Here is a 25,941-nt window from a genome sequence, read left to right as displayed (position 1 = left end):
ATTTCTCATCGAAACAATGGATTTTCTTCTGTAAATATCGATGCAAAATAACTGTTCAGTTCATCTGCAACTTCAGCTGGGGTATCCAATACTATCCCAAATCCATTACGTAGGGATCCAAAACTGGTTTGCCCTCTTTTTTTGCATTTATATATGTGAAGAATTCTTTATCCCCACTCTGCTCTCTTTGCCAGCAATTTCTCATAAGCTGCCTTTGCCAGCATAACCTTTTCTGCAGCACTATTTAAAAATCAATTTGTAGCTGTTATAGGCTTGAGTACTTTTTACTGGTCTGTAATCTGGCAACTTCCTTATTCATCTGACTTGCAATCTTCCTCCTGCAGTATTTTTTTTTAATGGTATATAAGCATTCAAGGCTTCTGTGATTATTGTTTTAAAGGTATACCATAATTCAATTGTATTCGCTCTCTGTGCGATATCTACCCAGAGAGGTAGATAACACAGAGAAAAGAGAGGTAGCAGTGATCACTTTCTGCTACTGGCTGCTGTACTGTCATCTGGTCCATGGGTGTTGATTAGGTATAGAATATTCTTTTCCCTAGTACTTTCCCTAACATGTCTGGAAGCCAAATTTTAAGAAGGATCTAGATTTTCTTGAGCATGTACAGAGAAGGGCAGCAAGATTGGTGAGGGGAATGAAGGGATCCTCTTACCGAAAGAGGCTTAAGTTCTGCAAATTGCAGCGGCTGGAGACTAGGCACCTGCGAGGTGATCTGATTGAAGTGTATGAGGCCTTGAATGGATTGAGCACGCTGAATTCTGATGGGATTCTTCCACTTTCTCAGATTACAAACCTAAGGGGGGCATAAATTCAAATTGAGGAAAGACAGTTGTAGCACAGATGTGCAGGAAATTTGCCTTTAGCCAGCGGGTGGTTAATTGCTGGAACGAACTTCCATCTGTCATTTTGGAAGTTGATAGCTTAAATAAATTCAAGGAGGAACTGGACAAACTTTTAGAGAGAGAATGGTTGTGTGAATTTTACATATATGCTTGCTTTCTTGCATCACATGCCTCTATTACTATGTTGATACAAATAGCAATCATCTAGTTGATTTAAAAATTTTGTCCCCCATGTCAAGTTTCCTTCCCATTTGCTCCATTCAATTAGAGGCAAATTAAAATCACCCATAAGTATTCATGCTTTCTTGCCTATTCTATTTGCATGTAGAGGCTCTCATCATAATCTTCACAATCACCTGGCCTGTAGATTACTCCAGCTCTCATTATACCTTTGCTTCCAACCATCTCACACCACACAGATTCTATACTAGCATGCCAAACGTCTGAATCCGGGAAAGCTTTCATCACACTCAGTCTGCTTTTGATAAGAAGCATGACCCCACCACCCCTTCTATCTTCCTTATCCTTCCTAAATACAGTATACATACCATACTGAAACTCATCATCTCCTATCTTCAATTGGCACCACGTTTCCATAAGCCCTATTATGTCAGCTTTACTTGTCCTAACAAGCAATTAGAATTCACTCATTTTACTGACCCTTCTTGACATTACTGTATAAACAATTAAGACTTAGTGTTCTCGTATAGTTAACTACCTTACACATCCCTGAAAGTTATTTAAGCTCACTTCCCTGGCATTATACCTGCTCATTTGAAATGTTTCTGCCCTCAGAACATCTTGCCAATATGTCACAGTAACAAGTGTTTCTTTGACATATTGGACAAATTGGTAAAAAATTGGTCAAATGAACAAGTATTACTTTGAACAATTGTTATTTTGACCCATATTATGAAATAAATGCATATCTACATTACCCATGTCCCCACCCCCCCTAAACTAGCAGTTTCCCTGAACCTTTCATCATCATCATCAGCCATTTTCAATCCACTGCAGGATGAAGGCCTCTCCAGCAACTTTCCAGTTCCTTCCTTTTTTGAGCACTGGCCATCCATTTACTTCCCACAAACTCATGAATTTCATCTATCCATCTCCGCCTTTGTCTTCCAGTTCTGTTATTTTCTTAATCCATCTGTCATCATGTCTTTGAGCTATGTGTCCTGCCCAAGACCATTTTAGTTCTTTAGTTTTGATAAGAATGTCCTTTACTTGAGTTTGCTGCCTAATCCATGTGTTTCTCTTCTTATCTAAGTCTGATTCCTAATATAATTCGTTCCATTCTTCGCTGTGTAGTTCTCAGATTCTCTTCCATGCTTTTGGTGAGTGCCCAAGTTTCACTTCCATAAGTCATGGTGGGGAGTACAGTGGTTCATTATTTTACATTTCAGACAAACTGGGATATTGTTCTTCAGTATGTGACTATATTTCCTGAATGCTATCCATCCAAAATTTATTCTTCTCTTGACTTCCAGCCATTTATTATTATTACAGCTAATAACTTGTCCCAGATAAGTATATGACTCCACCTTTTCAATTACTGCTCCTTCAATCATTATTTCCCTTTCTGTGGCATACTTGTTCATCATTACTTTTGTTTTAGCCATATTCATCTTTAGACCAAAATCCTTACTAATCGTGCATAACTGATTAAGATTTTCCTCTAATTCTTTGGGATCGTGGCTTATGACCACAATGTCATCTGCAAATCGTAAATGATTTAGGTACTCTCCGTTCACATTGACTCCTTTCTGCGACCAGTCTAATCTTCTGAAAGCTTCCTCAAGGGCAGCAGTAAACAGCTTCGGAGATATTGTGTCTCCTTGTCGAACTCCTTTCTCAATTTTAAATTTCCTACTGTCTTTGTCTAGTCTAATAAAGGAGGTAGCACTCTCATATATTTTCTTCAAAATCATAATATGTGGGGTATCTATGCCTTGTCTTTCCAATGCCCGAAACATTGCTTCATGCTGTATGGAGTCAAATGCCTTTTCATAATCCACAAATGCCAGGCATAATGGTGTTTTACATTCATTTGCTTTCTCCATTAGCTGTGATATTACTTGCAGGTGATCGATAGTTGAGAATCCTGTCCAAAAGCCAGCTTGCTCTTTTGGTTGATTCTCATCAAGTATTCTTTCTAATCTGTTAGTTTGTTTGTTTGTTTGTTATTTGGTTTTTAGGAGCATTAGCAACTAAGGCCATATTGCTCCGGGATATGCGGTGGTCATTCCCTGACCTTTCCGCATCCTCCGTATTTGGTGGTGATGGGCTCGAACCCTAATCTGTTAGTAATGACCCTTGTGAACAGCTTGTAGATGTGGGATAACAAGCTAATTGGTCTATAATTTCCAATTTCTGATTTATCTCCTTTCTTATGCAGCAAAACTATGATTGCATTATTCCACTGCTTGGGTGTCACACCTTTTCTAATGCACTTTGTGAAGAGCCTTGCCAGTTTTTGTGTTATGTCTCTTCCTCCCAATTTTAGCAACTATACAGTAACTTCATCTTCCCCCGGGGCTTTCTGATTCTTCATTTTCTTCAATGCACGTTCTACCTCATCAGGAAGAATATCGGGTATGTCGTTATGTGTTGCTACTTCGCAATCCATCTTCCCCGCTGCTGGCATCATTCCCTCGCTCCTTGTATAATTCTCTATAGTAGTCTTCTGCTATTTGAATTATGCCTTCTCTGCTGTTTATAAGTACACCATCGCTATTCTTCAGTTTCAGTATCATTTGTCTTTCTGTATTACTGCTCATGGCTGCTGATTTAAATCCTGTTTTCTCTTAATATTTGTTCTACTTTTCTTGTGTTAAATCTTATGTCCTCTCTGAGCCTCTTTCTAATGGCTTTGCATAACTCAGTATACTCAATTTTCTCCTTGTCAGTGTTTATCTTGCTCTTCATTTGTCGCCTTTGGTTCGTCATGACAAGTGTTTCTTGACTAATTTTTTCTTCTTTGGATTTCTTTTTCCCTATCGGTTTCTTGAGCTTTATCACTTTCAGAAAGTTGTAATATTTCTCGTCGATATCTTGGTCCTGAGCAGTCTGCAGAAGCTCAAACTTGTTCTTAAGTTCCAGTACATACTGCTTTTTCTCCTCTTCTGTTATCTCAAAGACCTTTGTATTATTTACTCGAGTCAGTTTTTTCCTTTATCTATATCAAGTGTACATCTTACCATTCTGTGATCACTTCCAACATTTACCTTATTCAGGATGGTAACATCATTCACAATATATCTTCTGTTAGTGGGGATGAAGTCGATTTCATTAGTAGTTAATCCATTTGGACTCTTCCATGTCCACTTTCTGTTCACCCTTTTCTTGAAAAAAAGTGTTCATTACTGACAGTCCTCGAGATTCTGCAAATTCCACAAGTCTTTCACCTCTTTCATTTCTTTCACCAATTCCAAAATTTCCTATAGTTCCCCTTTCTGCACTGTTTTGCCTTTTTCCAACCTTAGCATTGAAGTCCCCCATAATAATAGTGTAGTGGGTTTTCTGCTCATCTAGAAGATTCTCAATTTCGGTGTACATTTCTTCAACCTCTTCGTCATCATGGCTCGATGTTGGTGCATAAATCATTATAATCTTTAGCTTGTACCTCTTAGAAATCTTGAATATTAGTCTTGACACCCTTGCTGATGTACTTTTGAATTCCAAAATGTTGTTTTTAAAATCTTTACAGACCAGAAATCCAACTCCACCTTCACTCCTTTCACTGTTTCCATTGGTGTACAGCAGATTTCCACATGATAAACTTATAAGTGATTCATTTCTTCTTCTTCTTCTTTCAGCCAAACCGATGATATTCCAATTCACATTTTCTAATTCCTTTTCCAGCTCTAATATCCTGTCTTCACCGATGAGTGATCTTACGTTACAACAGGCCAAGTTCAGTTTCCGTGCATGGCAGCCTGGTCGTACCCAGAGATTCTTAGCACCCTCTGCTTCCACTCTGATCCTCTTGCTGCCGTAAGAGGGAGAGTGAAAGCTGCTGGGGACTGAGGGCCATTTGTTTCGTCGTGCTGTCATATGCTGGAGAGTTTGGTCTTTTCCTCTTCACAGTGACGAGGCATCTTGAAGAGAACCACTCTACACGTTCATTGCCACCTAAGTGACGTAACAGGGCTTACCATCGAGAAGGTGTGCATGAGTGGATTTTAGGGAAGCAGGCCAACCGGACTTTAAGGTATCCTAAATATTACTGACAAAAACACTTGCACCACCTTTGTTTAAATATATCCCGTCTCTACAAAACAGATTCCTTCTACCTACAAGTGAGGGCCAAGCTGATAGAAATTTCCCCCCAAAAGCCTTGCAGAGTCCTTCAAGCCTTGAGTTAATCCACAAGGCTTTCAGCATATAATCCCTCTCATTGTGCCTGGGCAGAATTGCAGATACAGACATTGTAACCTAACTCATGGCATTTCTTCAGCATGATGCTATATTTGTCTAACAAATCACCAGATCGTGTGTGCTTAATGTCATTAGTCCCCGCATGAATAATAATATTCTCTTCACCCCCCAACCCCTTAAAATCTACAGCCTGTTGGTGACATCATTAATAGTTGCTCCTGGCAGAAAATGTTGAGAATGCACAAAAAAAGACATCGGTGGAAGATGAAATCTATGCAATTATATTAAGTGAGGCAGCAAAGGAGGTAAGCAAACCCATAGCCATAATTATGAGAATATCCTTTGATTCAGGGGAAGTCCCTATGGATTGGAAAAGTGAATGTATCTCCAATTCATAAATGGGGATCATAAGGCAACATGAGTAATTACAGTCCTGTTAGCTTAATGTCTGTTCAAGGTTATTTTTGTTATTTTGTTTTGTTAGGAGCATTAGCAACTAAGGCCATATTGCTCCGGGATATGCGGTGGTCATTCCCTGACCTTTCCGCATCCTCCGCATTTGGTGGTGATGGGCTCGAACCCCAGTCTAATCAAGAAGCGTGTACTATACACTGCTGCTCCTGCCCACCCGGCTACGGAGGCGCCTGTCTGTTCAAGGGAAAATAATAGAATCACTGGTTAAAGAAGTAATGCAGAACCATTTGAACTTTCATGCAATTATACTACAATCACAGCATGGATTTGTCAAGGGGAGGTTTTGCTAAAACAATCTGACAGGTTACTAGGATGCAAAAAATTATTTTGACATTATATACTTAGATTTCAAGGCTTTTCATACAGTTGCACATAAAAGACTGCTGTATAAACAGGAGCAATGTGGCATTAAGGGCAAGTTACTGTTAGCATTAGCATATGATGCAAAAATGCAATCTTATGCAGCATCAGCCAAAAAAAAAAAAAAAACACACTTCCACTTCACCCCTCCGTTCGTTCGAAATACCTGTCCAGATGAGCCTTAAATTTATTTAGGCTATCAACTTCCACAACAAGGGATGGAAGTCTGTTCCACCAACCAACTACCCACTGGCTAAAGGCAAATTTCTGCACATCTATCTTTCCTCAATTTGAATTTATGACCTCTCAGGTGATTATTCTGAGCAAGAGGAACAATCCCATCAGCATTGAGCATGCTCAAACCATTCAAGGCTTTATACACCTCTACCAGATCACCTCGCCGGTGCCTAGTCCCCAGACACGGTAATTTGCAAAACTTAAGCCTTTCTTTGTAAGAGCAACCCTTTGTTCCATTTCTTTGTAAGAGCAACCCTTTATTCCATTTCTTTGTAAGAGCAACCTTTTGTTCCATTCACTAATCTTGTTGCCCTTCTCTGTACTTGTTCCAGCAGCTCTACATCCTTCTTAAAATGAGGCCTCCAGACCTGTATACAGTACTCAAGGTGTGGCCTGACCATTGCCTTATACAAGGGAATAATCACCTCCTTATCCCTGCTAGAAAAATTTCTGTATATCATTGACAAGACACCATGAGCTGTTCTTGCAGCCGGTCTGCACTGCTCAGAGAACTTCATATCTGCCTGTACAATTACCCCCAGGTCCTTTTCATTTTCTACCACTGTCAGTGTAGTACAACAGAGTTGATACGTTGCTCTGGGGTTGCTGTTGTAGTACTTTATGTAGTACTTTACATTTGTCAATGTTAAACTTCATTTGCCACCTCTCAGCCCATCTGCTCAACCTTTCCAGATCCTGTTGCAGCAGCATAGTGTCAGTAGTGTCCTTAACAATCCTGCCAAACTTTGTATCGTATGCAAACTTGGACATTAAGCTTGATATACAATCATCAATATTATTTATAAATACAGAAAACAATAATGGACCCAACACTGAACCCTGAGGGACTCCACTGATAACATTAGTCCACGATGAGCAGTGTCCATTGATTACCACTCTCTGTCTTCTCCCACTCAACCACCCCTTTATCCATAGCAGCAATTTTCCTCCAATGCCACACTGCTCCAAATTTGTGCAACAGTCTTCCATGTGCAACAGTATCAAAAGCCTTTCTAAGATCCAAGTATATAATATCAAAGTTACTCCCTGCATCCAGTTCTTTTGTGACTGCATCATAGTATCCAATCAAATTGGTCAGGCAAGACTTTCTCTTAGCAAAACCATGCTGTGTCCGAGCTATAACTGAAGTCTTGTCTAGATGATCCTGCAGTGCTTCTTTAACCAGTGCCTCCATTAATTTTCCTGGAACAGAAGTTAAACTCACAGGTCTATAATTACTTGTGTCAGCCTTTGATCATGCTTTGTGAATTGGGGTCACATTTGCACATCTCCAGTCTATGGGTACCTCCCCTGAGTCCAAGGAAGCTCTCATAATTATGGCTAAGGGTTTGATTACTTCCTTTGCTGCCTCCTTTAATATAACTGGATAGATCCCATCCACCCCAGGTTCCTTTCTTGTGTTTATCTTCAACAATTTTTCCTCCACTTTACTTGGTTATTACAAGATTATCTAGATTATTGCCACAGTTGAATACACCTCTGGCATTCCCCTCGCTGAATAACTCCTCACGTGTGAATGTGAATGCAAAATATCCATTTAGTTTGTTAGCTACCTGAGCAGGATCATCAACAGTTAAACCATCGATATCAAGTGGACCAATCTGATTCATACCCTTCCTTCTAGAGTTTACATAAGTAAAGAACTCTTTGCTGTTTTTCTTTGCAACCTTTGCCAAAGATTTCTCATAATCTGCCTTCGCCTGCCTAACCTCCTTTGTAACGTGGTTACAGATCAACTTATATCTATCATAGGCTTCTGTGTCACATGTTAATTTATATGTATCCCATGCATTTTTCTTCTCTGCCATATGTGTCATTAGTTCATCTGACATCCATTTAGGTCTAAACCTTGAACAATATTTCTTAGTTGGTATGTAAAGCCTAGTAGCCTCCAAGATAAGTTCTTTGAATGCTTCCCATTTTGAATTTGCTGTTGGTAACATCATCAGTTGGTCCCACTATATAGAATTTAAATACTGTCTCAGACCATCGTAGTCGCCTTTACGAAAGCAATAACCCTTTCCCTTTACCCCTAATGGTAATTACCTCTTTGAGTAAATCCCACTTCAGCACACTGTGATCACTGCCACCTAGTGGTTCCTTTATCTGCAGATTCTTAATGCATGAAGAATCACTACTGATAATCAAATCAAGAGTATTACTCCCTCTAGTTGCCTCCCAAACATGCTGATACAGAAAACAATCATCCAATAAATCCACAAAAGTGTGTGAGTGACCAACCCACAAATTCCAGTCAATATCTGGGAAATTAAAATCCCCCATTATGGGAAATTAAAATCCCCCGTTATGGATAAAGGGATGGTTAAGTGGAAGAAGACAGTGGGCACTGCACTTCGTAGACTAATGTTATCAGTGGAGTTCTCCAAAGTTCAGTGCTGGGTCCAATGCTGTTTTCAAAATTTATCAATGATACTGATGAAGGTTTGTTTGTTATTTGGTTTTTAGGAGCATTAGCAAGTAAGGCCATATTGCTCCGGGGATATGCAATGGTTATTCCCTGACTTTTCCGCATCCTCCATATTTGGTGGTCACGGTCTCGAACCCCGGTCTAATCAAGACGTGTGTGCTACGCACTGCTGCTCCTGCCCACCTGGCTACGGAGGCGCCTTACTGATGAAGGTATATCAGGCTTAATGTCTAAGTTTGCAGATGTAAAAGAATAAGAGAAGTTTACCTCAATATGATACATAGAACACTTCTGTATGATACTCTCCAGAAATTAAAAAAAAAACAATTAAAAAACAATTAACAATAATTAAAAATCAAATGAACACAATTAAAAATTAAGTAAAAAATTAATTTAACAAAAAAAAATTGCAAAACGATTTTCCTTCCTGAAGCTGATAATGCTTTTCGACCATATGTCGTGATCACAGGAATGAAAATTACTGAATAGGGGTGAGCATGGAACTTAAATAGGGATTATTTGCCTTCGCACATGCGGTAAAGGACCACGAGTCAGATATTAGATATGGCCGGCAAACATTAACAGAATTCTCATCTAATTTAATTTCGACAGTTACTGCAATTAATAGTCTCGTATAATTACATTGGACACTAAGTATTTTGGTCTCGTTAAATAAAAAAGTATCTTTTTCATTAACAGCATGACAGGCTAATTCTTACACTGCTGAATAAGAAAGCACGAACTGAGGCTGCATATTGATTAACATGAAAATTCAGAGGAAACCGCGTAGAACCCTGATAAGACGAGTCACAATCACTGCAAGAAATGTTGTATAATAGGTCATTTATTTGTGTTGCGAACGAGGAAAGGGCTGAGCGATTATTCAGTATAGTATGTAATTTCCGTATTGACCTGGCTACAATTTTAAATTCGGTATCTTTAAAGAATGTGTTAAGTTGTTTGTGCCACTGTTCAACATTTGGGACAGAAATAAAGTATTTTTTGATATTACTATTGTTGGTTGGTGTATTTTTTTGTATACTATCCTTAGCTTGTACCCTAATTCTGTCTATTGTAGCAAGTGGATAACCCCTGTTTAAGAATCTGCTGGTTAATATTTTTATATTTCTGAGCCCAAAGCAGATTCCATCGTTGAATATTTATAAGTATTGAGAAATTGATTAAAGATAATCGATCTTTTGTAGGTGAATGGATGATAGCTGTTATAATGCACAAGCATACCAGTGTTTGTGTTATTCTTTTACAAATATTTATATCAACGTAGAATGTATTGAGCATTATAGCTCTGGTTCATACTATCAAAGTTTGCAGATGATACAAAGTTTGGCAGGGTGGTTAATGACAGTCCTACTACAACAAGATCTAGGAAAAATGGGGTTGATGGGCTGAGAAATGGCAGCTGAAGTTTAACATTGACAAATGCAAGGTACTGCACATGGGTAACAATAACCTCAGAGTAACTTATCAACTGTGTGGTACTATGCTCAGGGTAGTGGAGAATGAAAAACACTTGGCAGTAATTGTGCAGTCAGACATAAAATTTTCTAATTTTCTGACCAGTGCAAAGGTGCTGCAAGGGCAACTCATGGGGTTTTGTCAATGATATACAGAAACTTTGCTAGCAGGGTTAAGTGGGTGATTTTCCTTTTGTACAAGGCCATGGTTAGGCCGCATCTTGAGTACTGTATACAGGTTCTGAAGGCCTCACTTTAGGAAGGATTTAGATCTGCTGGAAAGGATGCAGAGAAGGGCAACCAGATTGGTGTAGAAAACAAAAGAGTGCTCTTACCTAAAAAGGCTTCAGTTCTTCAGCATCTCGAGACCAGGCACCAAATCTAGACCAAATCGAGACCAAATTTAGTAGAGAGAAAAGCAGGCAGATTTGCTTTAGCTGAGGCTGATCAAATTACAGAGTCATATAACATGACAGGATTCAAATGCTTTAGATTAATTTAATACTGTAGAAGAATCAGAAATACAAATTAAATTTTTCTTTAGATTTCATTTACATTTCAGAGATTTAATAATATAATTCTGAAGATACTTCAAATGAAACATTAGAATCTTGGTAAATACCAAGATCTATGTGAACCACAAAATTTTCTATTAGTGGAGCAAACTGAAGGAGGGCTGATCAAGATCTATGTGAACCACAAAATTTTCTATTACTGGAGCAAACTAAAGGAGGGCTGATCACCTTTTGATTGAAAAGCGAGTAGATTTGTGGGTTTATGGCAGCACCAAACCAGAGGTTATTTTCCGACAATCTTATTATTTTTAGACATTAAGTTCCATTATAATGTATTATTTTTAAACAATATTTTAAGAGAAATATCTCACTTACCAGCATCACACCATCGTCCTTTAGTTGTGGGATTCTCTTTAAATCTGAATTTTTGAATATCTGCTATTGCTTCACAAAAGAACCCAACACCAAACATCGTAGTTCCAGCAATATCTAAATATGTCATAGGAGGTGGTGCAAATGGAATAGTTTTCCTTGGAGAATTAATGAATATTACTGGTAAACTCACTGTATACACCCAAACAGCCTAAAATATAGAAACCAAAAAATTAAATCCTTAAAAAAAAAACAATATGGAATTAAAATAATTTCTTTAATGATATTAGTTTTTATAAATACTTTTAAGTTCTCTTATTAATCTTTAATGCTTTCTAAGCTGAAAGAGTCTCAAATGATAACATTCCTGAGCTATAGTATTTTTACTGTGTTGGAAGTACAAAACCAGCAGAATAAAGCTTGCTGCTTTTTTTTTTTTTAGTTAACTGAACAATTATGTCAAACTCTTCTTGGATGTTTATTATGGCTATATGCATTCTTTACACAGGATGATATTCTTACTGTACTTCAATATCAAACAGTAAGCCTAGTGTAAATATAACATTTTATTATGCCTAAAAATTAACAATACAAAATTGACATTGAAGTTAATAACTGTACTAATCTTTAGTATTTGAAGGTATTACCTTGAAAATAATATCCAGATCTATATGAATTTGAATAGTATTTTCCATTCATTTATTGAAGCTTATTCTAACTGTACCCAACTTATTTAGAATTAAGGAATATCTTTAAAGCACTAGTTAGAGAAGTAAAAATACCATTAAGAAAATATAATAGTATATATGCATAATTGGTTGGTTTTTTTTAGGAGCATTAGCAACTAAGGCCATATTGCTCCGGGGATATGCGGTGGTCATTCCCTGACCTTTCCGCATCCTCCATATTTGGTGGCTCACAGGCTCGAACCCCGGTCTAATCAACAAGCGTGTGCTACGCACTACTGCTCCTGCCCACCTGGCTACAGAGGTGCCATATGCATAATTGCATATATACCATTAAGAAAATACAGCATAAGGAGGATGACACAAGAAGGATGAGCTGTCCTGTCTAACAGAGCAGAAAAAGATGGCAAAGGACAGTTATGATTAAAAGTACTAAACCCTATGATAGTTACATGCTGATCTATAATAGTACCACAGAAAAAGTTAGGTTGGCAAAGGCTAAGTATGAGAAATCACTATCTAAGAGAGCAAAGAATGGGGTTAAAGATTTTTTCTTGTATGTGAATACAAATAAGAAAATGAATAAGATCAGACTCTTGTCTGATCTTATTCATGTCTGAGATGTGACTGTGCAATGGGCATGGTCAAGTCTCAGAAAACAAGGCTGATAGGTACTTCACATTGATCTTCATAATTGTATTGGTACTTCACACTGATCTTCACAACTGCATTGGTACTTCACACTGATCTTCACAATTGCATTGGTACTTCACATTGATCTTTATCAGATGGCAAAGGCCCTTTATAGTGAAAAGTGGCTGTGCAAGTGACGATTAGATTAATTACGATTAGAAGTATGAAATTAGTGATACTGAAATTACACATGATTGTTTATTAGGAAAACATTTGAAAGTAAGACTCCTGGAGTTGATGGCCTAGTCATTTTCAAGGAGGCAGCAGAGAAATGCAATGAACCATTAAGGTAAATTATGAGGTCTTCATTGGATTCAGAAGCAGGAGAGATTCCTCTTGACTGACTGGAGAAGTGCCAACATATCATCCACACATAAAGGCAGTTCTAAGAGTGAAGTGGGTAACTTCACTAGCAGTCCAGTTCCAAACCAGTCAAGTCCAACTTCGGTGGTAAGGAAAATCATGGAAGCAATGATATAAAGAGTGCAATAGAGAGATGGACATTTTGATAGAAATGAAAAGATCTGAAGGCTACACATTAGTTTTGTTAAGGAAAAATCACATTTAACTAACCTGGTTAACTATTTTGAAAGTCACTCATGGGTTGGATGTAGGAAATAATTTCAACATTTCAGTCCCTTGTGTAGGGTTATTGCATAAGTTGGAGAATGCTGGAATCACAGTAAGGTGGATCAGAAGTTTGAAATTAATGGTTGCTCTTTGGATTAATTCTAAAGTTGGAAGTTGGGTTCCCCCAAGGATTAGTTCTAAAATTACTGTTTCCCATTTCATAAATGATATTGACTAAGGAATAGAAGGAGTGATGTCAAAAAAATTTGCAGATGGTGTGAAGATTATGAGAGTGGTTAATAATCAACAAACAACACTCCTTCAGGATGGCTAGGACAGGTTTCAGGGATAGGGACTACTTGGGGACTACTAGAAAAATAACTTATACACTTGGTGGGTCTGAATTAAAAAGAATAAAGGAAAGAATGGATTTGGGAGTTACAATACAGTCAGATAGGAAGTTCAAGCAGTGTAGACAAGAGGAAAGGAAGGCATGCCTATTTCTGACTTGACAATAATTTATCAAACATTTGCTTTGTAGAGATATGTAGGTCAAAATCCTGCTGTATGAGGTAATTGTAAGACTGCACTTGGAATACTGTGTTCCAGCACGGAGACCACATCTAAAATAAGACCCAAACTTCTTGAAAGAGTCCAAACACAGGCAACTTGCTTGGCAAGATCTGTAAAAGACTAACCAAAAGAGAAAATACTTCAAATCTGTAGGCTACAGAGCTTGACAATCAGGCACTTTATAGGGGACCTGACTAAGGTCCATAACACTGTGGATTTCCTCTGTGGCCTGTTTGCCATCAGGGTGGTTTAGGCTGCCAGGTTGGGGGAGGGGGGATCAGAGGATGGTAAAAATGAATGAAGGCAAAATTATAAAAAAAAAGGCCCTGAGTGTCGGGTATATTCATAATGAAATAATATTATACCAACTAACAAACTGTTTAAAAATAAATAACTTTTATGAGAAAATTTTAGTTACATATAAATATAAAATGAAAATTAAAGACTGAGAATTGTAAAAATAAAAGTGCTAAAAACTGTATATAGTGGACTAAAATGAAATACACAAAACCAATTAAAAAACCTTATAAGAAGCTTTCAAGGCATTGTGCCTTTTTGTTAAGTCAAAATAAATACGACGGTGTGTCAGTATATTGGCAAAAGTATAGACATCAGAAGGTGTTTGCTCTTGTGCAGACACCTTCCGATGCAAATCGTGGTTGGCAGAAAAAAAAAAAAAAGAAGTGGAAAAGGTATGGTGGGGTGTGAAAGTGAAGGAGGACATTACTTGTTAGACCCTGCAAACCCAGTGCAGCAGGAATTGGTGATGCAATTAGTCTGCCATTTGTCACACCACAAAATAACAGCTTCCATAATAGGATGCACAAGAGTTCCACCACTACGATTAATGGTGGAATCTGCTGCAGCTATAAGGAGAGTTTCCATCCGCATGAGATAGCGGGAGTTGCAAACAGTCTAACACCTCAACACTGGAAAGTAGGTTACAATTAAGATATTGTTCATTCCAAAAGTTTTCCACAATGGCTCAGCTAGTAACATCAGTCTCCCCCCTCCTTGGATAGCCCCCACATGCTCCAAGATACGGTCACAGAGCCTACTTCTAGTTTTCTCAATGTAACGCATCACATAACTCTGGGCACGTAATATAATAGACCATACTGGCACAATACAATAAAAGGATCATTGGCTTAACTTTAGAAAAGCACTGATTGCAAATTGATGCCAGGGGATTACATACGGCCAATACGGTATTGACATAATTAGCATTAGCATTAGTAGAGGCATATGATGCAAGAAAGCAAGCTTATTCAGCATCAGCCAAAAAAAAAAAAAAACACACACCACTCCCATTTCACCCCTCTGTTCGTTCGAAATACCTGTCCAGTTGAGCTTTAAATTTGTTTAGGCTATCAACTTCAACAACAAGTGATGGAAGTCCGGTTCCACCAACCAACCACCCGCTGGCCAAAGGCAAATTTCCGCACAATAATGTTCTAGCAAGATGTGCCGACACACCCGAATAATATGGAATATAGGCTGTAACAATGTGTCCATCATTAAGACCAGAATGGGAAACAGACCCATCATATAACTGAAACTTATCTAGAAAACACGAGGGGAGAAGTATCCACATTTTATCTAACCCTAAGAATCTCAGCCACTCTATCGACATCAGTACAATGGAACCGAGCACAGTTAAACAATGCTTTAACTGTGCTATAAAGAAGTTCTTGGGGCATGCACTGACTTATACTAACCTTATAGGTGACCAAACGGTAGCCATCACAGCAAACCAAGATATATAAGAACGGAAAAGCACTGTCCACTTTCAATTCCATAGTAAATGAAATGTACAGTGATAAAGAGTTGAAATAGTGAAGGTGCAGCTCCTCTGACTCCTGGAGAATGACTGCAAATATGTCATTCATGTATCTCCACCAGAGTCTGATAGAAGTAGACAAACCCACAAATGTCCTCCTCTAGAGCCTCCATTGTAATATTGGCTATAGAGGTACTGACTGGAGTGCTACCTTGAATTTGTCTGTATAACAAATCGCACTACTGGATAAACAAACATTCCAAGCACTACATATATCATTAATAGAGAGTGAGGTCCTATTATTCAGCATGGCAACCGTGTCAAACAACTGCCTGGCAAAAGCAATTGCAGGCTGTATAGGAATAAATGTAAACAGGAAGACCAAGACCTCATCCTCAAAAACATTAAAATTCTTGATGACCTGCAGGAATTGCATTCTACTATTTACCACATACTCTGTGTTACCAATAAATGGAGACAGTCACATTCATTCCCCAAGGGTCACAGGAGTTGCTCATTAAGGTAAAACTTTCATTTCGTAAATATATCATTATGAATAATAATAATCAATTACACATTATTCCAGAACCAAGGCAATAAATCAAATGACAGTGAAAGAGATTTACACTGCCCTGTAGGACATTTTCTTTTAGGCAGCGAGTTGTGGATTATTGAAGAGGGTTGTCTCTGTGAGTAGTTGGGGATGGAAGCTCAAGGTGGATTTCTGGGGACAGCTAGATGGCTGCAATTTTGGAATAGGAAGTACATTAGTTGTTTGCTTCCTTTTTTGTTTTTATATATACATATTTATATTTTATTGTTTATTATTAATTTTTATTGTTTATTATTAATAATAATGGGTGCTTATAGCCAACAGTTGTTGGATCAGCAAATGCATGCACTGTAGGTTCACTGCATGGTGAGGAGAAAAAAATTTTTTCACAGCCTTTTTTCTCATATCATATTATCAAACAAAAGTAATGCACAAAATTATCACTAAAGAAAGTTGGACTCTGTATGACAACAGTGGCTCAGGATCTTGTATCCTTATGGTTGCCAAAGAGTGCTTAGAATGTAGCCAGTGCATAGCGATCCACTAGTTTTCCAATAGTTTCCAATCCTGTTAGGATAATAGGATTTGGTATTTTAGTTGCATACATATTAATTTCTCCTGCTTTCCCATTAATTACTTAAAGTCCTTTTAATTTTGCTCATTGTTTCCACAAAACTTGCAGTTACCATACTCTGAATGAGTATTTTGCATACTCATTATAAAGGTGAAATTTTTCTGTTAAAATATAGTTTTTCTTTTGGATGTTGTACCTTATTTGCTCACCACAGCCATGACCTTGTTATATCTATACTCATCATTGTAAGTGGTGGCTATAACTGCTTTTCTTACAATAGTGCAATAGTGTTGAGCAAACTTAATTTTTGCTACTTTAGTGCACTACATAGATGGTTAGACTATTAATGATCCTGCATAAATGACTGATGATTGCACATAGATGGTTTTGACTATTGATGATCCTGCTCAAGTAACTGATAAACTGAATGAGTATTTTGCATCTACATTCACACATGAGTTATTCAGGGGAAATCCCCACGGACTGGAGATGTGCAAATGTATCCCCAATTCACAAAGGGGTGCAAAGGGTGACACATAATTATAGACCTGTTAGTTTAACTTCTGTTACAGGGAAAATAATGGAGTCACTGGTTAAAGAGGTGATACAGGATCACCTAGACAAGATTGCAGTAACAGTTCAGACACAGCATAGGTTTGTTAAGGGGAAGTCTTGTCTGACCAATTTGATTGGATACCACGATGTGGTCGCAAAGGAACTGGATGCAAAAAATTATTTTGATATCATATACTTAGATTTCAGGAAAGCTTTTGATACTGTTACACATGGAAGACTGCTGTACAAATTGGAGCAGTATGGCATAAGGGCAAGTTGCTGCAATGGATAAAGGGATGGCCGAGTGGGAGATGGCAGAGAGTGATAATAAATGGACACTGCTCTACATGGATTAATGTTACTAGTGGGGTAACCCAGGGTTCAGTGCTGGGCTCGTTGTTTTGTGTATCTATCAATGATATTGATGAAGGTATATCAGGCTTAAAGTCCAAGTTTGCAGATGATACAAAGGTTGCCAGGGTTGTTAATGACACTAAAGACAGTATGCTACTGCAACAGGATCTAGAAAAGTTAAGCAGATGGGCTGAGAAGTGGCAACTGAAGTTTAACATTGACAAATACAAAGTACTGCATATGGGTAGCAGTAACCCAAGGGAAACGTACCAACTGTGTGGTACTACACTCAGGGAGGTGGAGAATGAAAAACACGTGGGGGTAATTGTGCAATTGGATATGAAGTTCTTGGAGCAGTGCAGACAGCTGCCAGAGCAAGTCATGGAGTTTTGTTAATGATATATACAAATTTTGCTAGCAGAGACAAGGAGATGATTATTCCTTTGTATAAGGAAATGGTCAGGCCACACCTTGAATACTGTGGATAGGTCTGGAGGCCTCATTTTAGGAAGGATGTAGAGTTGCTAGAACAAGTACAGAGAAGGGCAACAAGATTGGTGAGAGAAACAAAGGGATGCGCTTACGAAGAAAGGCTTAAGTTCTGCAAGTTGCAGCATCTGGAGACTAGGCACCTGCGAGGTGATCTGATTGAGGTGCATAAGGCTTTGAATGGTTTGAGCAGGCTCAATGCTGACAGGATATCCCCGATGCTCAGATTAAGAACCTGACGGGACATAGATTCAAATTGAGGAAAGACAGTTGCCGAATAGATGTGCGGAAGTTTGCCTTTAGCCAGCGGGTAGTTGATTGCTGGAACAGACTTCCATCTGTTGTGGAAATTGATGGCTTAAATAAATTTAAGGCTGAACTAGACAAACATTTGGAGTGACCGGATGGGTGAAATGAGAAGGGGGTTTTTTTTTTTTTTTTTGGCTGATACTGTTAAGCTTGCTTTCTTGCATCATATGCCTCAATTAATGATAATACTAAACACCTTTTTTAAAATGGAGAAGTACATTGCTGTTTTATTTAGTTTTTGCTACTGCCCAGATATGAGTTTTGATCCTGTTTGGAGTCTTGTCAGTGAGCAGATAGGCAATATAAAGATAGTAAATAAATTTGATGAATTTGAGGTATTGCTCAAAACATCAAAGGCAGATATTGTTGGGATATCAGAGACTGTTTGGAGTCTTGTCAGTGAGCAGGTAGGCAATATAAAGACCTTAGCAACCCAGTGACAAAGTCTTCACAATATATGAGATGCAAGAGGATGCACAAAAATAATACTAAGTAATATAAGTTATCAAACAAAAATTAGAGATGTGCAAATGTTTCTTCTGTTTACAAAGGGATCATAGAACAAAGCGAAAAATTATAGACCTGTAGGCTTGACTGGGCATACTTCTGATATTCGCCATCCCTAAAAACTTATTTGCAAGTGAATGTAAAGAAAATATTTATTTAGATTGTCAGCAACATGAATACGATCATAATTATGCAATTCGTATCTGGTGGGCAAATACATTTAATTCCTTTTCTTCTAGTTTTAACATAAACATGTAAAGAAAAGTAGAAAAGAATTCTTTGCTACTTTTCTTTACATTCTTAGCAAAGACTTCTCATAATTTGCCTAATCCCCTTTGATCATTTGTGACCAAGGAGAGTAAGGCAATTTATGATCATTTCATGCATTTTTCTTCCCTGCCTCTAGTCTCATCAGTTCATCTAACATCCATTTAGACCTACACCATGAAAAGTATCTCTTAGTTGGTGTAAAAAGCTGAATAGTTTATATGATTACTTCAATGAAAATTACACATTTAGAATGTATAGTTGTTAACATCCTCAGCTGGTTCCACTAAATTAAATTTAGAAATTACCCAATCACTGTAGACCTCCCTTTCCAAATTCAAAATCCCTTCCCTTTACCTTTGAGAGTAGATACATCATTAAGTAGATCCTATATCAATATATTGCAATCACTGCCACCTAGTGCCTCCTTAATTTGGATATACTTTGTGCATGAGGAGTCACTGCTAATAATCAGATCAAGGGTATTGCTTTCTCTCGTTGGCTAACATGCTGATGTAGAAAACAGTCACCAATAGATCCAGAAAAGTGTCTTGCTGCTGTCTGAATGACCAATCTATCTGTTCCAGTTAATGCCAAGAAAGTTAAAATTCCTCGCTAAAAGAGATTCTGATTCATTGGTCCACTCAATTGGTCCTTGAGGCTGTCGCAGACATTCTCTCAGGTATGCCAAGCTGTGCTTGCAACCTGGGAGTCTAAAATGCTGATGGAACCAATATTCCGGTGACACTCAAGTGGCCCTAGTGGTGCCCACACCACACAGAAGGATGCTGCTCCTCTGTGTCACCAGGCAATACTACAGTAGATGACACTCATCAACCAGTGTAGAATCGATGTGCGGAAATTTGCCATGGAACAGACTTCCATCTTTTGTTGTTGAAGTTGATAGCTTAAATAAATTTAAGGCTGAGCTGGACAGGCATTTGGAACAAATGGAGGGGTGAAATGGGAGTTTTTTTTTTTTTGGCTGATGCTGCATAAGCTTACTTTCTTGCATCGTATGCCTCTACTAATGCAGTGCAATAGCACCACTTTGCTTACTGGAGGCTTGAAATGGTGGAACTCGTGTCCAGAGCAAAGCTCCAGCAAACCCTCCCCCATCTCTTCTATCATGCAGTACAACTAATGACATCAATGAAGCGAGGAACTTTAGTGGACTTTTTAATAATAAGGCCACCGTAGCCTAGTGGTCAGGCGCGTGGATGCATAAGTACACGTGCCTTGAATGACCGGGGTTCAAGCCCATGACTGCTGAATACGGTGCTGTTTCTTGTATTCTGTCTATCTTGTCAACTTCTCTGACCGTTTGGTCGTCCCGGAGTATAAACAGAAAATTAATTTATTTATTTATACTAAGATGCATTTAGCGCTAAAGCCTCAAGCTGCGAGCAAATTTAGACTATGTATATATTAAGTGTAATAGCATCATTAATACACAGCCATTTCTGAATGAACAGAATATTTATAAGGCAGCATCGTTTTAAGTTATATCTCATATTGTGAATACCTTCACGAGTTGCCATGATATTGCACTATTTCGAATAAGTAACGCTTCACCTAAGGAGAAGACTAATGTTACTTATTCTCAGATAGGTACCACCACCCAGATGGCACCGTTTCAGGGCTATTTGTCCCTGAGGTTATGAAGAACATCATGGCAAGATACACTTTCCTTACATTTCGAGGGTACAGCTCTAAAACAGCATTCACAGGCCGGCTGCTAGATAGTCCACCGGACCAAACCTATTGGTAACTCTCTAGTAGGCTTCTAGATCAGCTAGGTTATAATCTCACTGCCTCTACTCTGCCAGACAGTGCCTGGACCAAGTGCAAGCAGTGTATATGCAGGGGGGAAGGGCAACGTTCTCCCTTGGACCTATAGAATGGGTGCACCACTCGGTAAATTTAACTGACCGTCCAGCTAAAATTAAAGCAATTCTCGTAGTACCGTATGGTACTGCTTACTGATCTCAATCAATATTAATTCGAACATACTATGCAATTGAGGTCAATGCAACAGGAACATATAATGTCAAATTATGCAATTAATTTTTACTCTGGATTGCTTAAGTCACATTTACAAATAACAAAAAATTTTATAATATTGCAAAGAATTACACTTCCCCACCTGACTACTTCATAATGCCACACAGCTGGCAAAATTTTCTGGGGAGACTTTGGGGGGAGGGAAGCTTTGTTGAGGCCACATTATGTCAAGGAGCTGAGTACATTCTTACCATGTGTATGAAGTATACAAAAATTTCATTACTTCATTCAGCATGTCCAGCAACATTTTCTTACTTCTGAGTACACTACGAATTGTCAGACTAACTGAACAAACTTATCTTAAAAATGATCTAAATCTTCCACACACTTCCTTGTTTGTTTCACATATATACAGTGGTGGACAAAAAAACGCATCACTTGTGAATTTTGCAAATAATGTGTTTTGTGCTGCATTGTGGGTTGCAGAAACGTTCAAAATCCATTTATTAGATGGGATATATATCTCTGTGAATGAAATCCAATAAAAAGACGACACCTGATATACCTAGTTGCCATAAATATCTTCCCAAAGGGTAAAATGCGTAATTAATGGAAATATGAGAAATCATGCAAATGGCAATAATGACAATCAAACATACATTTTATTGCATTTACGCGTCTGGCATACAGTTAATCAACTTCTGGATATACAGATGCCGAATTTCGTGGTACCACACCCTTACAATGCTCTCCTGCAGCTGAATCTTACTTGTTGACTTCTTCGGAGCAATTTTAGACAACATCATGTACCAGCAATTTTCAATAGGGTTCAAATCTCGACTATTGCTTTCCGGGCCAGCCAACACTGTAATGCCAGCATTTCTGAGGTATGACTGCACCTTAAGGGAGAAAAACGAGGGAAAACATTGGTGTATGTTTTAAGCCTTGTGAGACACAAAAACAAACTCATCATTAAATCTAAATAGCATAAAACTTACCAATTTTGCTGTGTGGCAAGGTGCTTAGTCCTGTTAAAAAATGCAGTTTTGGATGTCTGTGTGGTGAACCCTAATAATGGGTTTCAGGCACTCCTCTCCAAGATAGCAGTGTAGGTTTCTGCATTCACCGTTCCGTCAATAAACTTAATTTGCCCCACCCCTTTTGCTTGTTATGCATCTCCAGACCATCTGACCGCTGGGGAACTTTACAGCCGATGTTGTGCAATCAGGATGATATGCCTCCAATTTTTGTCTTCTGACATATCGCTTCCCATTCGAGCCATGCAGGTTGAGTTTTGATTCGTCAGAAAATATAACGGTGACCCATTGCTCTTTTGTCCACGAAACATGCATTTTAGCCCAAGCAAGTCGCTTTTTCCTCATTTGTTGGGTCAACTAAAGCTTCTTCTTGAAACAATAGGCATGCAGACCACATTCTGAAAGTGGTTAGTTCATGCACTTGTTTCAACACCAGAGGCCATCTCAAAGTCCAGTTTTAGATCAAGAGCACTAGGCATGGCGATTACAAAAGCTTAGCCGTTTCAAATATCGATCTTGGGAAGGAGTAATCACTCTCTCTTATGGCCTGATTCAGGTCTTCTCTTCACATCAGCAGTTTCACGCTTTAATTTCAGCACCCAGAATAATATTGACTACTGGCAGCCTATTTTATCAGTGATAGCATACATAGAAAGCCCTTCCTGGGACAGAGCAACAGCCTACACTTTTTTCCTTGGTGTCAACAGAACATATGGAGCTATGCTTACACCTCCGCAAAACAGTATACCCTTCCAACGCTGTATTTATAGAAACGGCTGATGCCATACCTTGCAATTACTGTCTGATGCAATAGAAGCGTTATCCGATGCAATACCTTTGCTTTGCGACAAACAAAATGACTGTAATCAAACAATATCTTATATGTTTCACTACAAATGTTACTTTTTTTTAAGGTGATGCAGTTTCTTTGTTCACCATTGTATACGGTCTCAGTTCTAATCTCAATGACGTCCACTTCCACATAGTCTGCCAAATCCCATGTACATTTTCTGACAAAATCCCAGTTATTAGTTTATTCAATCACTGCTCATCTCAGTAGTCCAAATTATTCCCTGTATGATTCCTTTCACTTCAAAGGTGGTACTTGTACATATATCTGTTCTGATATTCCCTGTCAGAGATTTAGTAATTTGGAATCTCCTCTTTTCAATCTTCTCTGGCTTAAAATCTCTCTACCCTATTCTATCAAATTCATCTATCATTTTTGCAAATCCACTAATCACTTGAAATGCTTTGACTTCCTCTCTTTGAAACCTGACTTTCTCCAGTTCAACTTTCCTAACAGTGAGGTAATTTTTCTTGGTGATTTTAATGTTCACAACTCGAGCTGGTTTCCATTTTCTAGTCCTATGGACCCAGCTGGTTGAGATGGCTTTTGCAATCACTAATGACCTTGCACAGATTGTTCCTTTTCCTACCAGAAACCCAGACAATCCTTACCACACAGCCAATATATGTTCGCACTTTTTCTCAAAAACAACCTTTCTAAGTAGACAATCAAGGTGAGTGGTTCTCTAGGCACCTCAGATCACAACTTGGCGATGGTCATTTCTCTCATGGAGCCTTTCTCTCATGGCCATTCTCAACCTCGTGTTGTTTGGCATTACAAGAACGCAAAATGGGATGATCTTCAAGATTTCTTTTCTTCTTTTCCTTGGTTAAATTACTGTTTCAAATCTTACAATGTCAATGTTTGCTCAAATCATGTCAGTGAAATTATTCTTGTAGGGATGGAATCCTTTATTCCACACTCCTCTTAAAATCTAATTCTTTATTTTGGTTTTCCAATAAATGTTCTAAGGCTGTTCAAGAGAAGAATGTTGAAATTCACAACTGGCTTGTATCCAAATCTCCAAGTTCATTTTCTGCCTACACCAAAGCTTACAAGCTTTGGTGTAGGCAGAAAATGAGATTTCAAACAGGCTAAGAGTAGAAAGCTTACTTGTTGTCCAAATAGTGTCAGGCATTCTGGTCTTTTGCCAAAACTACAGGACACAAATTTTACCCATCTCTATTCCACCTCTGTCAAAAAACATGGTTCTATTGCCACTTCAGCCAAAGATGAAGCTGACCTGCTAGCATCCTACTTTACTTTCAACTCGTATATCGATGATCTTAGTAAACCATCTCCTATCACTCCTAGCTATCTTGGGGGGACAAACTGCTAGCTTGGGGGGGATACACGGACTAATAGATTAACAGTGGCCACTGGCAGAGGTGAAAGTGATTCTTGCACTGCTTCTATTGGAATGAGCAGTAGCCTGGGTACAAGATGCAGGGCATTTCAGAGACTGCTGGGAGTCATTAGGGTATAAGTAAACACATGAGTTGTGTTAGCGTAGCTAAGAATAGGAACAAGTGCATGTATACTTGCAGTAAATGTTTACCAATGCAAGGAGTTAGGAAAATAAATTTGATGAATTTGAGGTATTGGTCAAAACATCAAAGGCAGATATTGTTGGGATATCAGAGAGGGGTCTCACACAGATATAAGGAATGCAGAACTTGAATTTGGGGAGTACAATGTGTACAGGAAGGATAGACAGAATAGGAAGGGAGGTGGGGTTATGCTATTAGTTAAGAAACACATAAAATCCAAAGAAGTGCAGCCAGTCGACATCGCTGGACAGTGCAGTGTCGAGTCAGTTTGGTGTGACATAAGCACTGGGATATCAAAATTGAGAGTAGGAGTGTGTTATAAGCCTAATGACTCCGATGAGTATAATAAAAAAACCGTACAGGGAAATAGTGGGCCAGTAAATCAGAGAGTCGTATAATGGGGGATTTTAATTTCCCGGATATTGACTGGAATTTGTGGGTTGGTCACGCACACTAGCAAGGCTTTTGTGGATTTATTGGATGATTGTTTTCTACATCAGCATGTTCGGGAGGCAAATAGAGGGAGTAATACTCTTGATCTGATTATCAGTAGTGATTCTTCATGCATTAAGAATCTGCAGACAAAGGAACCACTAGGTGGCAGCGATCACAGTGTGCTGAAGTGGGATTTACTCAAAGAAGTAACTACCATCAGGGGTAAAGGGAAGGGTTTTTGCTTCGTAAAGGCAACTACGGTGGTCTGAGACAGTATTTAAATTCTATACAGTGGGACCAATTGATGATGTTACCAACAGCAAATTCAAAATGGGAGGCATTCAAAGAATTAATCTTGGACGCTACAGGGCTTTACATACTAACTAAGAATTATTGTTCAAGGTTTAGGCCTAAATGGATGTCAGATGAACTAATGAGACATGTGGCAGAGAAGAAAAATGCATGGGATACATATAAATTAATGGGTGACATGGAAGCCTATGATGGATATAAGCTGGTCTGTAACCAAGTCACAAAGGAGATTAGGCAGACAAATGCAGATTATGAGAAATCTTTGGCAAAGGATGTAAAGAAAAACAGTGAAGAGTTCTTCACCTATGTAAATTCTAGAAGGAAAGGGATGAATCAGATTCGTTCAGTGGATATTGATGGTTCAACTGTTGATGATACTGCTCAGGTGGCTAACAAACTAAATGAGTATTTTACATCTCCATTCACACGTGAGGAGTTATTCAGGGAGGGGAATGCCAGAGGTGAATTAAACTCTGGCAGTGAGCTAGATGACTTTGTAATAACTGAGAGGAAATTGGCGGAGAAATTGTTGAAGATAAACATAAAAAAGGCACCTGGGTTCGACGGGATCTATCCAGTTATATTAAAGGAGGCAGCAAAGGAAGTAAGCAAACTCTTAGCCATAATTATGAGAGCTTCCTTGAAATCAGGGGAGGTACCCATGGACAGGAGATGTGCAAATGAGACCCCAATTCACAAAGGAGGATCAAAGGG

At 38.5% G+C, this 25,941-nt stretch overlaps 1 protein-coding gene across 1 annotated transcript in view; it reads right to left on the bottom strand.

Annotated features, from left to right (window-relative positions):
* LOC150079097 (uncharacterized) overlaps positions 1-25,941 on the bottom strand; it is a 114,924-nt gene that overhangs the window by 54,388 nt on the left and 34,595 nt on the right. Inside the window, exon 3 of the mRNA XM_090382950.1 lies at positions 11,133-11,340. Within this exon, the coding sequence (XP_090239076.1) occupies positions 11,133-11,340 (208 nt within the window). The remainder of the gene's footprint in view (positions 1-11,132; positions 11,341-25,941) is intronic.

The sequence above is a fragment of the Mastigoproctus giganteus genome, chromosome 10 (assembly GCF_048544385.1).
Source record: "Mastigoproctus giganteus isolate SK-2022 chromosome 10, ASM4854438v1, whole genome shotgun sequence".
In the NCBI taxonomy this organism is placed as follows: Eukaryota; Metazoa; Arthropoda; class Arachnida; order Uropygi; family Thelyphonidae; genus Mastigoproctus; species Mastigoproctus giganteus.
Note: the sequence above shows the minus strand (reverse complement) of the source record. Positions and strands in the feature narration are given on the sequence as shown.